Source organism: Aotus nancymaae, unplaced genomic scaffold, assembly GCF_030222135.1.
Source record: "Aotus nancymaae isolate 86718 unplaced genomic scaffold, 86718_ANA_hifiasm-v0.15.2.pri h1tg000058l, whole genome shotgun sequence".
Classification (NCBI taxonomy): Eukaryota; Metazoa; Chordata; class Mammalia; order Primates; family Aotidae; genus Aotus; species Aotus nancymaae.
The window spans coordinates 22,599,657-22,613,193 of NW_026988472.1; the positions used below are offsets into that span (position 1 = coordinate 22,599,657).

General features: G+C 33.6%; 1 protein-coding gene across 1 annotated transcript in view; it reads right to left on the bottom strand.

The window, feature by feature from the left end:
• Positions 1-13,537, bottom strand: part of CFAP47 (cilia and flagella associated protein 47) — a 442,460-nt gene that overhangs the window by 20,101 nt on the left and 408,822 nt on the right. Inside the window, 4 exon segments of the mRNA XM_021669675.2 lie at positions 330-501; positions 7,039-7,191; positions 10,532-10,626; positions 11,567-11,726. Coding sequence (XP_021525350.2) covers positions 330-501; positions 7,039-7,191; positions 10,532-10,626; positions 11,567-11,726 — 580 coding nt within the window.

A 13,537-nucleotide genomic window follows, 5' to 3' on the forward strand; every position in this document is an offset into this window, starting at 1 on the left:
CAAGAAATATCATGTTGCTATTGCATAACACTAGGTCAGTTTTTTTTTAAAGATTTTACAAAATAGACTATTCTCTTTCATTAATGTGATACACTAATGACCTTAGGGAGATCATAATTCTTGAGGGATATCTTAGATTTCCAACTATTTAGACTACATTTTTCTCATGAGAATATTTTTTGTAGGTAGATGTAATCTAGCTCAAAATATTTCTCTCAATAATATCAAACAAGTACTGTAATTCAAATACTGAGAAATAAAAAATCAACATTAATACATTTAAAAGACTAATAATATTGTTTAAATAAAAAAGAGGAAAGTAGACTTACCTTAATGGCATATTTGGTGAGAATATCAGATTGAAGATCAATATTATACTTTCAGCCATAATATCATAAGATTTTTTAATCAAATGTAAAGCTATACAGGGTTCCAACTTATACTTCATAGCTTCAGATTCATATTCAATTTCATACTGAAATTGACGTATCTTAGGAATCTCTAAGAAAATCAAGATTAAAATATATTTCAATTTAATTAAATATGCATAGATTTAATATCAATTACCTGTCAAGACTAATAATACTCAGGTATTTAGAGGAAGGGAGGAGGTATATATTATTTATTTTTGTGTCTATAAAGTCTAGTGCATTATCAGGAATATAATGATAGTATATTTTTGTTAAAAAGTCAATAAACAAATGAATGCATATAAAAATAAACATAGAAGACAATTCTCATCGTTTTTAAATCTTTATAATTCAGGTCTATAAAACAAGAAAGACCACATGGGAATTAATAATCGTTAACTATTAAATGAAAATAATGATATTTGCTCTATATAATAAGTGTATTAAAAACCAATAGACTTACGAAAAAAAGTGGTTTAAATTTTGCTTTGAATTAAGTTTAAATAATATAGAAACAGCATTTCAAACTATTAGAGCAGGATTTTCAATTTCTGGTATATTTGGATTACCAAAAACTGTTCCTCATGTTTTAGCAATGGAGTATACAGACAATATGATGAACAAATATTTTCTTTTTTTTTTTTTCTGAGATGCAGTTTTTGCTCTTGTTGCCCAGGTTGGAGTGCAATGGCACAATCTCGGTTCACCTCAACCTCCACCTCCTGGGTTCAAGCGATTCTCCTGCCTCAGCCTCCCGAGTAGCTGGGATTACAGGCATGCACTACTATGCCTGGCTAATCTTGCATTTTTAGTAGAGATGGACTTTCTCCATGTTGGTCACACTGGTCTCAAACTCCCAACCTCAGGTGATCTGCCCACCTCGGCCTCCCAAAATGCTGGGATTATAGGCATGAGCCACTGTGCCCAGCCCAACACATATTTTCTTAATGAGTAGGTTACCAAAGGAAAGTAGTAGTAGTGTTTTGTTCACTGCACATGAAAAATATCTTAAATCCAAAACTAGCATGTAGATGAGAGGTACAAACATGTATTAAACTTACTCTCCAGTTACATCTAAGGAGCCCAACTCACAAATCAAGAAGTTTGTTGCATATGGAACGTGAAAGAGAGGTCAGAGAATCATGAATTGACAGGGGCTACAGCTGTGCTAATCCAGAATTCAACCCTCTCAGCCCAATGATGAGACATCTCCTTAGCCCAGGAGTTCTTAAACAGGTGAAGGGAAGAGTAAAGGGAGCAGCAAACTCTGTCATGTACCCTTGCGCTAGGACTGCCCTCATGGACCTTGGTTCCAAGCCTTGTCCTTGTAGACACAGGTGCCAGATGTGTCCCCAGTCATGGCCCCAGATCTGCCTACAGTTCCAGGCACCAGGCCTATACCAAGACACCTTATAATTAAATGGTCAAAAGTCAAAGGTAGGCTACTCTGGGCCACTCTGCTCATGGGATGTCCTTTTTCTGACTATGGAGTAGCCAAAAAGGGTTGAAGAAAAAAATAGAACTTTGAAAACAGCAGTAGAAAACTGACTCATCACATACAAAGGAATTATTATTACACTATCAGTGGATTTCTCAACAGAAACATTGCAGGACAGTAAACAGTGAGATGACACATTCAAAGTGCTAAAAGAAAACAAAAGGGCAATCAAGAATACTACACTTGACAAAACTGTCCTTCAAAATGAAGACATAAAAACCCTCAGATGAGCAAAAGCTGAAGGAGTTTGTCACTGCTAGACCTGACTTACAAAAAGTACTAATAGGGAGTTTTTCAAGCTGAAATGAAAGGGTGTTCAGAAGCAACATAAAAATGTATAAAAGTATAAATCTCACTGGCAAAGGTAAATATATATACAAATGCAGAATAATGTAATAATGTAATAGTAGTACACAAATAACTTATAGTATAAATGTTAAAAGTATTTAGAATAACTATAGCCACAAAAAATTAGTTAATGAATATACAATAAAAATGAGTTTTAATATCAATAATATAAAGTATGTTTAGAGGGGAGTAAAAGTGTTTTTGTATGTGATTGAAGCTAATTAAGTTCTTATCAGCTCAAAATAGACTTCTATATTATGATATAAAATAATTTTCATGCTTGCCTTCTCAATGCACCTCTATTGTCAGTTGTCTCTCCTTCTGTAAATATTTTCATGAACTGCTGATGAAGACCTATAGATTTTACGTCAGGGAAACTTTCTAGCTATGGCTAAATTAATGAATAAAGGGCAAATAATTTTGTTTCCACAGAAAACACTTAAACATACATTAAAAACATGTTTTTCTTATTATTTATATTTTCATTTCTTTATTCATTCAGCAAATATTAATTAAAGGCTTTCATTGACATGAAACATCCAGTTCTTGTCCTCATGGAGTCTATGATCAAGAGGAAGAAACTGACAATAACTGCTAATGCCACAACTAGTTTTTAAATTATTACTCTGATAACTGGTATCACTGAGAAACAGAGGATCCCATGAGACCATAGGTCCTGGGAACACCACTGCTAAGGATTCCAGAGGAAGAGACCAACACACCAAACTGAAGGATGAGTAAAGTTAACTGGATGTAGAGAGGGAGAAACCTCCTTCTAGTCATCAAAGCAGCCTGCAGGAATTATTTGGATTGCAGGAATTGTTCATGGTGAAAACATGGGCCCATCTGAGAAAAAACATATGAGAGCAGAGCATAGGGGGTGAGAAGAGCTTATCAAGAAATGAAGCAGGCAAAATAGAAAAGACTGAGACAATGTAGGGTGTGGTGAAGATGTGGGACTTCTAAGAACAACAGGAGACAATTAGTGATTAGCATCCAATTTCAAAGTCTAAAGAACTGAAGCAGTCTAACTTAAGACTTTACAACTTAAGATAGCAGGCTTGTCATATGGCACAAAATTGCTGAAGAAACACCATTAGCATCACTGTCTGGGAAGTGTGCAGGACATAATCTGTGCATAGGAATGTGGTGCCTCTCAGAGCAGAGCCCTAGGGCACTCAAAAAGTTAGGTCAGAGAAAGAAAAGAAAACAACTGGACAAAGAAAATGTGGGACATATATACTATGGAATACTACACAGCCATAAAAAACGAGTTCGTGTTCTTTGTAGGGACATGGATGAAACTGGAAACCATCATTCTCAGCAGACTGACACAAGAACAGAAAACCAAACACTGCGTGGTGTTCTCACTCACAGGCGAGTGTTGAACAATGAGAACACGTGGGCACAGGGAGGGGAACGTCACACACCGGGGCAGGTTGGGGAGTGGGGGAGGGACAGTAGGTGGCGGGAAGGCTGGGGAGGGAAAACAGTGGGAGAAATGCCTGATGTAGGCAACGGGGGAACTGAGACTGCAAACCACCATGGCATGCGTATATCTATGCAACAAGCCTGTGGGATGTACCCCAGAGCCTAAAGTACAATAAAAAAAAGGAGTAACCACTGAGAAAATAAATTAATAAGGTTAGTCATGAAAGCCAAGAGTAGAAAGTACTTCAACTTGGTCAACTGGTAAATGCTGGTGACATGTGGAACATAAATATGACCGCCGTATTAGACACATTGGATAAGGTTGGCAGTCTTTCCAAGGGTGATCCTATTAGGGTAAGCAGGACAAAAGGCTGGATGAAGTAAGTTGATCAGAAAAAACAAAGTGAAGAGAAGCAGAGCAAAGAATCAAGGACAGGAGGTCAATATGAGGTCACAGGAGAACCAATGACGGGTTTCTCAGGAGCTGTTTGTGATTAAAGGCCAAACGTGTCATTGGAGTTTACAAACAACAGGCAAATACGACACAGGAAGATGACTGGCCTGGGATGAAATGAGACACATATGACACATAAATCAAAACATCACACACAAAAAAAGACAACAGATTAATCAAAGGAAAACAGTCTTGAGCTATAGAACAATAGGGAAATAAAATTAAGGGGAATGACACTTATGTGCAGTTAATCACTAAAACTACTTTCAGATAGAAAGCCCCGAGAGTCACTGAACTAATAATCCACAGAGAATTACAAAGAATGCATGGACCAGGAGTTACTTAGGAAGAAGAAATACACTTATAGGAGAAATCTTGCCCACAGAGAATAATTTGTAATCTTATAGAAGTGACATTGCAAAACACAGTCTAAAAATCCAAGAATAATAATATTCCAATAGGACAATACTAATTGATTTAAATAGTACAGGTGCATAGATTTATCACGTTGAATAAATATTTTTGAACATCTTGACAACAGAGTATGTGTCTTGTTAATTTTAACGTCTCTGGAGCCGAGCGTAATATCTGGCAGAAAAGATGCTTACTAGATTGTTGCTGAAAGATAAAGATATGAAAGCAATTAATCCCAGTTAACTTAAAGATATGTGTGATGAGTAAGGATGAAGAGGGAACAGGAGTCCTCATATTTTCATTTAATGAAGCTTGATAGTTTAATGTGACTCAGAGATATTCTATGATGAAGATAATGGGAATTCTTATCTCCTACTTAGCAGTTTTACATAAAGAGGCCTATTCACTCACAAGAATGGAAAAAGTATAGGAGTAAAATATCTCAGCTTCAATCTGCCTCCTTCATCATGACTTGCCATGGTGGAAAAGCAACATATCTGATCAGTGAATTTGAGTGAAGGAATGGAACGTGAGCAAGTGAGCATACCCTTTTCTTTCTTCTCCAATGTCTTGATTCCAGGATTCACACTTTCTTCTACTCCCTCATGTGTAAGTTGCTCCTGCAAGGAGTTCACAACTGGCTAGTTTGGCATGAATATACTCAATTTTGGTGGAAGGTATTAATAAGCCCAAATTTATTCAAAGTTTCAAGGTCATTTTCTAATTCATTTGTATAATTAATAAAGCTAATACTTTGATCTCCATATGCTTTATTTTTATATCTGCCTCTCATTTTTAAACTCAGGTGAGAGAAGACAAGCGTGTGATTAATTATCACTCTGAAATTTTATCAGAGTCCATGCCACCCAGTATACTGCTTTAATTTCCACTTATTATTTTAAATTTATCATTTTAAGTGGTATCATGTAGTTTTGTCTTTCTGAGACTGACTTATTTAAATTAGGTCCATCCATGATATTGCATATTATAGAATTTCCTCCTTTTTAAGGCTGAATATTATTTCAGGATAGTATATGCTACATTTTTTTAATCCATTCATCTGTGGGCATAAATATAGGTTGTTTCTGTATCTTGGCTATTGTTAATAATGTTACAATGAACACTGGAATACAGACCTCTCTTGGAACTCCCCATTTTAATTTTTTTTTTAATAAATGCCTAGAAAAAGGATTGCTAGATAATGTATGATAATTCTGTTCTTAAATTTTTGAGGAGACTCCATACTATTAGACTGTTTTTCATAGTTGATGAGCTATTTTGCATTCCTACCAACAATGTGCAACAGTTCAAATTTCTTATTGTGGTTTTGATTTGTATTTCCCTAATTAGTGATAATGAACTTTTTTTCATATAGTTGTTCACCATTCATATGCATTCTCTGGAAATATGTCTATTCAAGTCTTTTGCTTATTTTAAAAATCGGGTTATTAGGATTTTATTTTAAAAAAAGAATTGAGTTGTAAGAGCTCCTGATATATTTTAGAGATTAACCACTTATCAGATACATGGGTTGCAAATATTTTCTCCTATTCCACGTTATCTTTTTACCCTGTTGATTGTTTCCTTTGTTGTAAGGAAGCTTTTGAGTTTAATGAAGTACTACTTTTTTTTTGTTTTCTGTGCTTTTGGTGTTATATCCATGAAATAATTGCCAAGACCAATGTGTCATGAGAAGACCCTTTGCCAAACACAGGGTCTCTGGCAAGAGGGTGTCCTAAATCTCTCTAAAGGCTTTGGTAAGTCTGGTTTCTCCTGAAATGCAAGAAACTTTCAATTAGTTTCTGTTGCCTTACAAAGGGAATTATTGCTGAATTGGTGTGTTTGTGGGTGTATGGAGGGTCCAGAACACTCTACTTTCCCTTATTGCTGATATCACTCAGTTCCATATATTTATTTCAAGACATCACATATTTGAAGAATTAGATAACCTATTTTAAATTATTTTGATTTTTTAAACTGAGATAGTAAATTCTTATATATAAATCTGGAATATACAGTAAATATACGGATCATTATTATTATACAAACTTTATTTGGATATATCTAATTTATGTTCATTTTCTATTACTTTAAATAAGAAAATAATTTACTCAAGGTTTTGTTTCTAAATTTAAAGCTGCATTTTATGGCATTATCATATTCCTTAAATCAGAAAGAAACAGTAAAAGAAAAAATTAAAGTTAAGGGGAAGTGGAAATTACAGTTACTACAGTTTTTTCTTTTCTCACTATTGATGGAATCACAATCTACATCTTATAAATCTAGTGATAACTATAACTGTTACTTTTGAGCTATGTGAAAACAACACACATAACAACTGAATATTCCTTAAACATTATGTGAATGTTATAAATGAAAAGTAAATGGACATGGATCATCACATAACTGCACAATCAGCAACCTGAAATTCATGGAAACTAAGTGCTTCTTTTCATTTTTTCAATCTACTGTAGTTTTCTTACCATTCATATCCTCACCAAAATTAAATGAATTTCTTTTTGGAATTACTAAAAATTCTTTCATTTCCGGAGTAGGACTATGTCCGAAAAAACCAGCAGTCAGTATGATTTCCACGGTCTCTTCTACCTGTTTTCTGGTCTGACATTTTATGACAACTACAGGAGAGAAATATTTCCAGTTAATTTGATATGTAGGTGATATGATCATACTTGAGATAGAAGAAAATGAACTATGTCATAAAAATAAAACTTCCTTTGGTATACTTTGACTTTTCATTGTATCTGGCCACATACACACACATACACACACATTCATGCAATTAACATTTGGGAAGAAAATATGACTATTAAACACTATGTAAAAATAACACAGGAAAATAGATCTGTAAGATATATACTAGATTATAAAACATTATATTAGGAAGTAAAAATTTGATTCAGGAACTGATGTAGTTATATTAATAACTAAAGGAGCAATTGTAAATGCATGAATTTTTTCCCCTTTTGAAATATATGTTCATTGTGATAATACTAAACTCTACTTTTATAACAATACTATAGGAAATGTCTTCAAGTAACTTTTAAAAATAAGTTCTGTAACACTTATTTTGCAATATTTTCAAATATTTCCTTTTAGATTTATGTTTTTACATGTACACTGAAATTCATATTTAAATTAAATAAAATATTTAAAATTATTTTTGATTCACTTTTAAGTTTATAAATGTCACCTTTTAAACACATAAAAATAAAATTATAATGATTTATTTAAAATTCAACTTAAATGTGATTACATATTAATTTAATGTATAGCATTAAATATGTATATATAAATATATTTTATATGTATTAAATTACAATTTTTTAATATCAAGTGATGAAAAATTTGTCAGCAATGTTGTGAGAAATCAAAATAGTCTTTCTTTGTACAACTACCAATTATATAAAGGAGGAATATCAATGTATTATTTTGACATTAGGTCTATAACCATGTGTACTGGAGTCCACATAAATAAGAATATTATTTCTCCCAAACATATAAAATGCTATACTATTATCAAGTCAAATACACACTGAATATAGGGGAAAAGGGAAAATCATAATATAAAAATATTTGTGAAATGTATTATGCTATGATTCTGTGGCATCGATAATAATATATTCACACAAACTACAAAATTAGATGATGTCCTCAGATGTATGTGTCTTCACAATACTTATATTTGTAATATAAAATACTATAATAAATTTAAACTTTATTCTAAAATTTATAAATTTATATCAAACATTCTGGACTTAGAATGAGTATGTGAAATTCACAATAAGAATACCATGATAGATATAAATTAAAAGGGTTAAAATGTCTGGGAAAAACTGTACAAGCTTTTCTGGTTATAACTATCTTCAGTATCAAAGCATTAAATCAGAAATTAATGTTATCAAAGTTACAATCAGTATCATGTCACTGGTGGTGTCCTAGAGGTCCTTAGGAAATTAGTGCTCTGGCAATGTATGGATCACTCAATCACAACGAATTCTCATTTCATTGTCTTTAGAGTGTGACAGGTAGCAGAGTGTTTTTCCAATGATCTGCCCCAGTAGGGAGTAGTAGATAAGAATGCACAAAGAGAAAATGTGGCTCAAAGAACATAAAAGTATCCTGGGTTTGAGAATAACCTAAGTGATAGATACATAAAAAAGAAAAGAAATAATAAACTTTAACAGTAATATAGGTGAGCAGGGAAAGCAGTAGGTTATATCTGATGTTATTAAATAAAGAACAAAAAATAAACTACACAGAAAGTAAATTATATGTATTTATAAAATTATACCCACTTGCCTTTCGACGGCACATGTAGATAAAAATAATCACCAGTATAGGTTTCAGATTTTGGGGAAAATGATTTAATAACTAATACTCTTTCAGAACACTAATGTTACTATAGGTTGTGCTAACCTAACACAAACTATTTACAGAACTCAGGTTTAATTTAAAAATCAAGTAATTACCAAGAAAAGTAACTCAAAGAAAGATGTTCTAGAGCATGTTTAACTGTCTTTGAAGAAAAATTTGCAAGAAATTTATGTTTTTGTGTTCTCATAAGCATGGTTTTTGACTAAAAATTTGGCCTTAAACCTTTAATCTGGAGAAAATGAAACTGTCTGCAGCTGATATGAGCAACACTATCATTAGCATTCCAACAGAGTACTGTCTAGGGTTTATTATATCACTTTAATAGATGACTGTATATTATAAATTTAAGCAGTTCAGCTTTATGGAAAGTATACAGTCAACTATCTTCTGGAAGGAAATAAAAGAAATTTTTTGACACGTCTGTGAAATATTCTGAAGAATATTTATATGTTGATTTTTTAAAGTCAAAACTAAAAATGCTTCAAGTAAAATAAATGACATTTGTGGTCAAAGATATTACTATATTTGTGGATTTTTACTCTGGTTCAAATTAAGCTACATAAGGAAATACGTAGTCTTGACCTTCCTTTATAACCAATGTATGTGTGGAAATGCTTTACTTACAAGCAAAACTTACTAGTGTCTCTTCTTTCTAAGTGGTGATGTAATTACATCAGTAGAAGTCTAGCACTTTTTCATTTACAAAGATTGGTATTGGAGAGAGAAAGAAACAGCAAAATTTCAAGACTTATTTTAACTCATCTGTTGTTGCTAAAGGGGGAGATCCAAAATAAATATCCCTTTGCATTGCAGAGCAATTCAGTGCATCTTAGGGATGCAGAATACCATCTAGAGCCTGGTAAAAGGTTTGAATACTAAATATCATTGGTTATCTAAGAGAAATATTGATTCTTAAGTTGATCCTGGGAAGAAAATGGGAAAATCAAGGAACGCAATAGAAGTAAGAAAGGTATTGAGGAAAGAAAACACACAGAAACTTTAGCGAAGCCTAGGGTATGTGGAGGAAAAAATAAGGTCAATGAGAAAAAGAAGGGCATTTAAGGGCAGAGATGATTTTATATTGTGTTTATTGTGGCAAAGTAAACCTTCCTGAAAACTTCAGTACATTCTGACTGGTTGGGGGATCCCATAAAGTTTTTATTCTTGAGACAATAATAAAGGGATCCACATCTCCACAGCATAGTTCTTAGATGAGACCAAGAGTTACACAGAGGCCGAAATAGGACGACTGAAAGTGACTTGAGAGCAAGTCACCGAGAATCTTACAAATCTAGTGCAGAGCTCTGTGGGATAAAGGAGTCTGAAGTTAATTTCATTTTAATTTTATCTAATATCTGTATTTCACCAATAGGAAGGCAACAAAAAATAGTATGGTTTTGTGGAAAAATCACTGGACACATTAGGAGCACAGGTTTACGTCTTATAATTCCCACTTTAGATATACTCTATTCCCACATGACAACCTACTTTCTCTGGAATTTAAACAAAGAAGATAAGGGAATAGAGTATATCTGAAGTCTCTAAGAATTCTGGCATTCTCTGATCCTGATGTATACCTACCTTGAGGAGATTTAGGAGGTGGTGCTTGTGGGAGTCCAACAATAGGGTATATCCAACGTATCGCTTGTACTTCTTCACTGTCTATTCCCATAATACTAATTAGAAATTAAAACATTAAGAGTGAACAAAAAGAGAAACTCCATATTAACAAAAAACTTATTATTTATTAACCCTATGGTATTTTAGTAAAGCTTGTGAATTTAGACTTTGGTAGAGATAAACTGATAAAATAAAGAATATTTTCTGGAAATGCTAATTTTATAAACATTTCAAAGCAAACCCTGGGAAATCATCACAAAGCAAACTGTAATGAAACATGAAATTATCAGTTAAAATTGAAGAGCTTTCCCCGCTTCTTTAATGAGAGGTAATATAGCCCTCTTGGGATCCATTCTATATTGGATGGGCAAAGCACAAAACAAAAACTGTCATGAAGTACAGTACTTCAGAATTTTGTGAGGTATTTACATTTGGAGGATACTATCTAAAAGAAAGGGGGCATTTGCCCAAATATTTTAGGTGCATCATACACCATTAGGAAGACAGCAATATTAGAAAATGTTTACAGGCTGGGAGTGGTGGCTTATGTCTGTAATCCTAGCATTTGGAAGGCCAAGACAGGTGGATCACTTGAGGTCAGGAGTTCAAGACCAACCTGGTCAACATGGTGAAAACTTATCTCTACTACAAATACAAAAATTAGCTGGGCGTGGTGGCCCATGCCTCTAATCCTGGCTACTCGGGAGACTGACATGAGAATTCCTTGAACCTGGGAGGCGAAGGTTGCAGTGAGTCAAGATCATACCACTGCACTCCAGCCTGGACAAAAGAGTGACTCCATCTCAGAAAATTAATTAATTAAAAAATGTTTATGATCATGTTCGAATTTGGGATTTTTTCCTTAAAATGAAATGGTAGACATTGCAGGCAAGACAGGTTGAGCATGGGACTTATGCAAAAGAATAAGTTCCCATCCTTAGAAGGCCTTCAAGCTTGTTTAATGCATTACTGTAACTGTCTTTATTTAAATGTTACCTTTTAAACTCCGGACTCAACTCACAAATATTGTCAATAGTCCAATATTTTCCATTTGCTCTCATCATCTGTATAATTACCATTGTTCTGTGTAATTTCATAATTCTGGGTAGAAATAACAATGGGATATCTACATATCCCTTAGGAGGCAATTCAATTCCTGTAAAACACACAATGAATAATTTTTAATGTTGTAAATATTAATAGACTATTATTTTAACAGGAAAAAGTAATCACCTAATTCAATTACTGATTATCAATTTTTAAAAACTGCTTCTGAACAAAAAAATACATTATGCTAAATTATAAGTTCACTTCACTATTTTACCTTAGATATCATCAACCCTATTAAAGATACATTTTCCTGAAGTAAGAAGTTTCTCCTGAAGATGCCAGAAGAACTGAGGAAATGTTGAAAGTGATGGCAGAGGTTTCCCAGAGTGATAAAAGAACCATAAAACCCATGAGTCTTTTCACACCTTGCCACATTTTACAGAGGATACAGTAAAGCAATTTTTGATCCTTTATTTTCTCGCATATGTTTTTCTAGACTATAATAGGTGCAAGTCTCTGCTTAGATCCCCCACATTGCTGCCACTAAAAGCTGTTAATTTATTTAGCTGATCCATGAAGAAAGTCAAAGCTTATTTGTGAAAGAAAGGGGCATCTGCTCCTAGTTGTGAAAATCAGAAGGCACGAAAACTGACAGCATTTCCTTGTGGTCTGATAGATTAGAATTTTTCAACTTTTACTATGCTTAAGAACCACCTGAGAAACTTGATAGACATGGAACCTGCAGAGCCCCATCCCTAGAGATTCTGATTTATTTAGGCTGAGCTGGGCCCCTTATGAGACCATACTTGAAAAAAAAAAAGTTACCTCTTGGATAAGTTTCCAGAGGTTTGAAGGATGTTAAGCTTCAGGACATTTGTAACAGTGAGGGTTTCCAAGCCTATCAAGCCTATGAATGTCTACCTTTCTTTAGTACTAACACGGCTTTACAAGATAATAGAGGATTACTGACCACACTCATTTTTTATTCTGTTGTAAGACTGATGAAAATCAAAGTCATTTTTTTTCTCAACATTATTTTATTAAACTATTAAAAAGATCACAAGGGGAAATTAAAAAGGGCCCCTTTGCAAAACCTTCCAACTCAAAATTCTTGTAAATTTTCAAATTTTATTCCTTGAGAAAATTAAAACATTCTAAGGCCGAGTAACACTGTTAATAATCAATAATTAATATAATTAATAGTTAACATTTATTGAGTATTGACTATATTCAGGCTCCATGCTAAGTATTTTTATACAACATCTTATTTAATTCTCAGAAAACTACCATAAATTAAATGTTTTTATGTTTCTTATTTTAGAAATAAAAAAAAATTGACAAAATTTAGTTAAATAACTTGTCCAAAGTCCCATTGAAAGATCATGTTGTTTACTAAAATATCTAAACCAGGGCTTCCCAACCCCCAGGTGGCAGACCAGTGAGAGTCTGTGGCCTGTTAGGAACTGGGTCGCACAGCTGGAGGTGAGCAGCATGTGAGTGAGCATTACCACCTGAGCTCTGCCTCCTGTTAGATCAGTGGCAGCATTAGATTCTCATAGGAGAGCGAGCCCTATTGTGAACTGCACATGTGAGGCATCTAGGTTGCCTGCTACTTATGAGAAACTAACTAATGCCTGATGATCTGAGGTGGAACAGTCTCGTTCCAAAAATCTTCTCCCACCCTGTCCCACATCTGTGGAAAAATTGTTTTTCATGAAACCGGTCCCTGGTGCCACAGAGGTTGGGAACTGCTGATCTAAATAAAGTCAATTATCTTCAACTTTGTTTTTATGAGTTCTATATTTTCATGAATCATTGTTGTATGAAATAGATAATGTTAATTAATATAAACAGACTTCCTTAAAAAAAGTTATACATTACGAAGGTCATTACATTTTATATACACAGAGATATCTG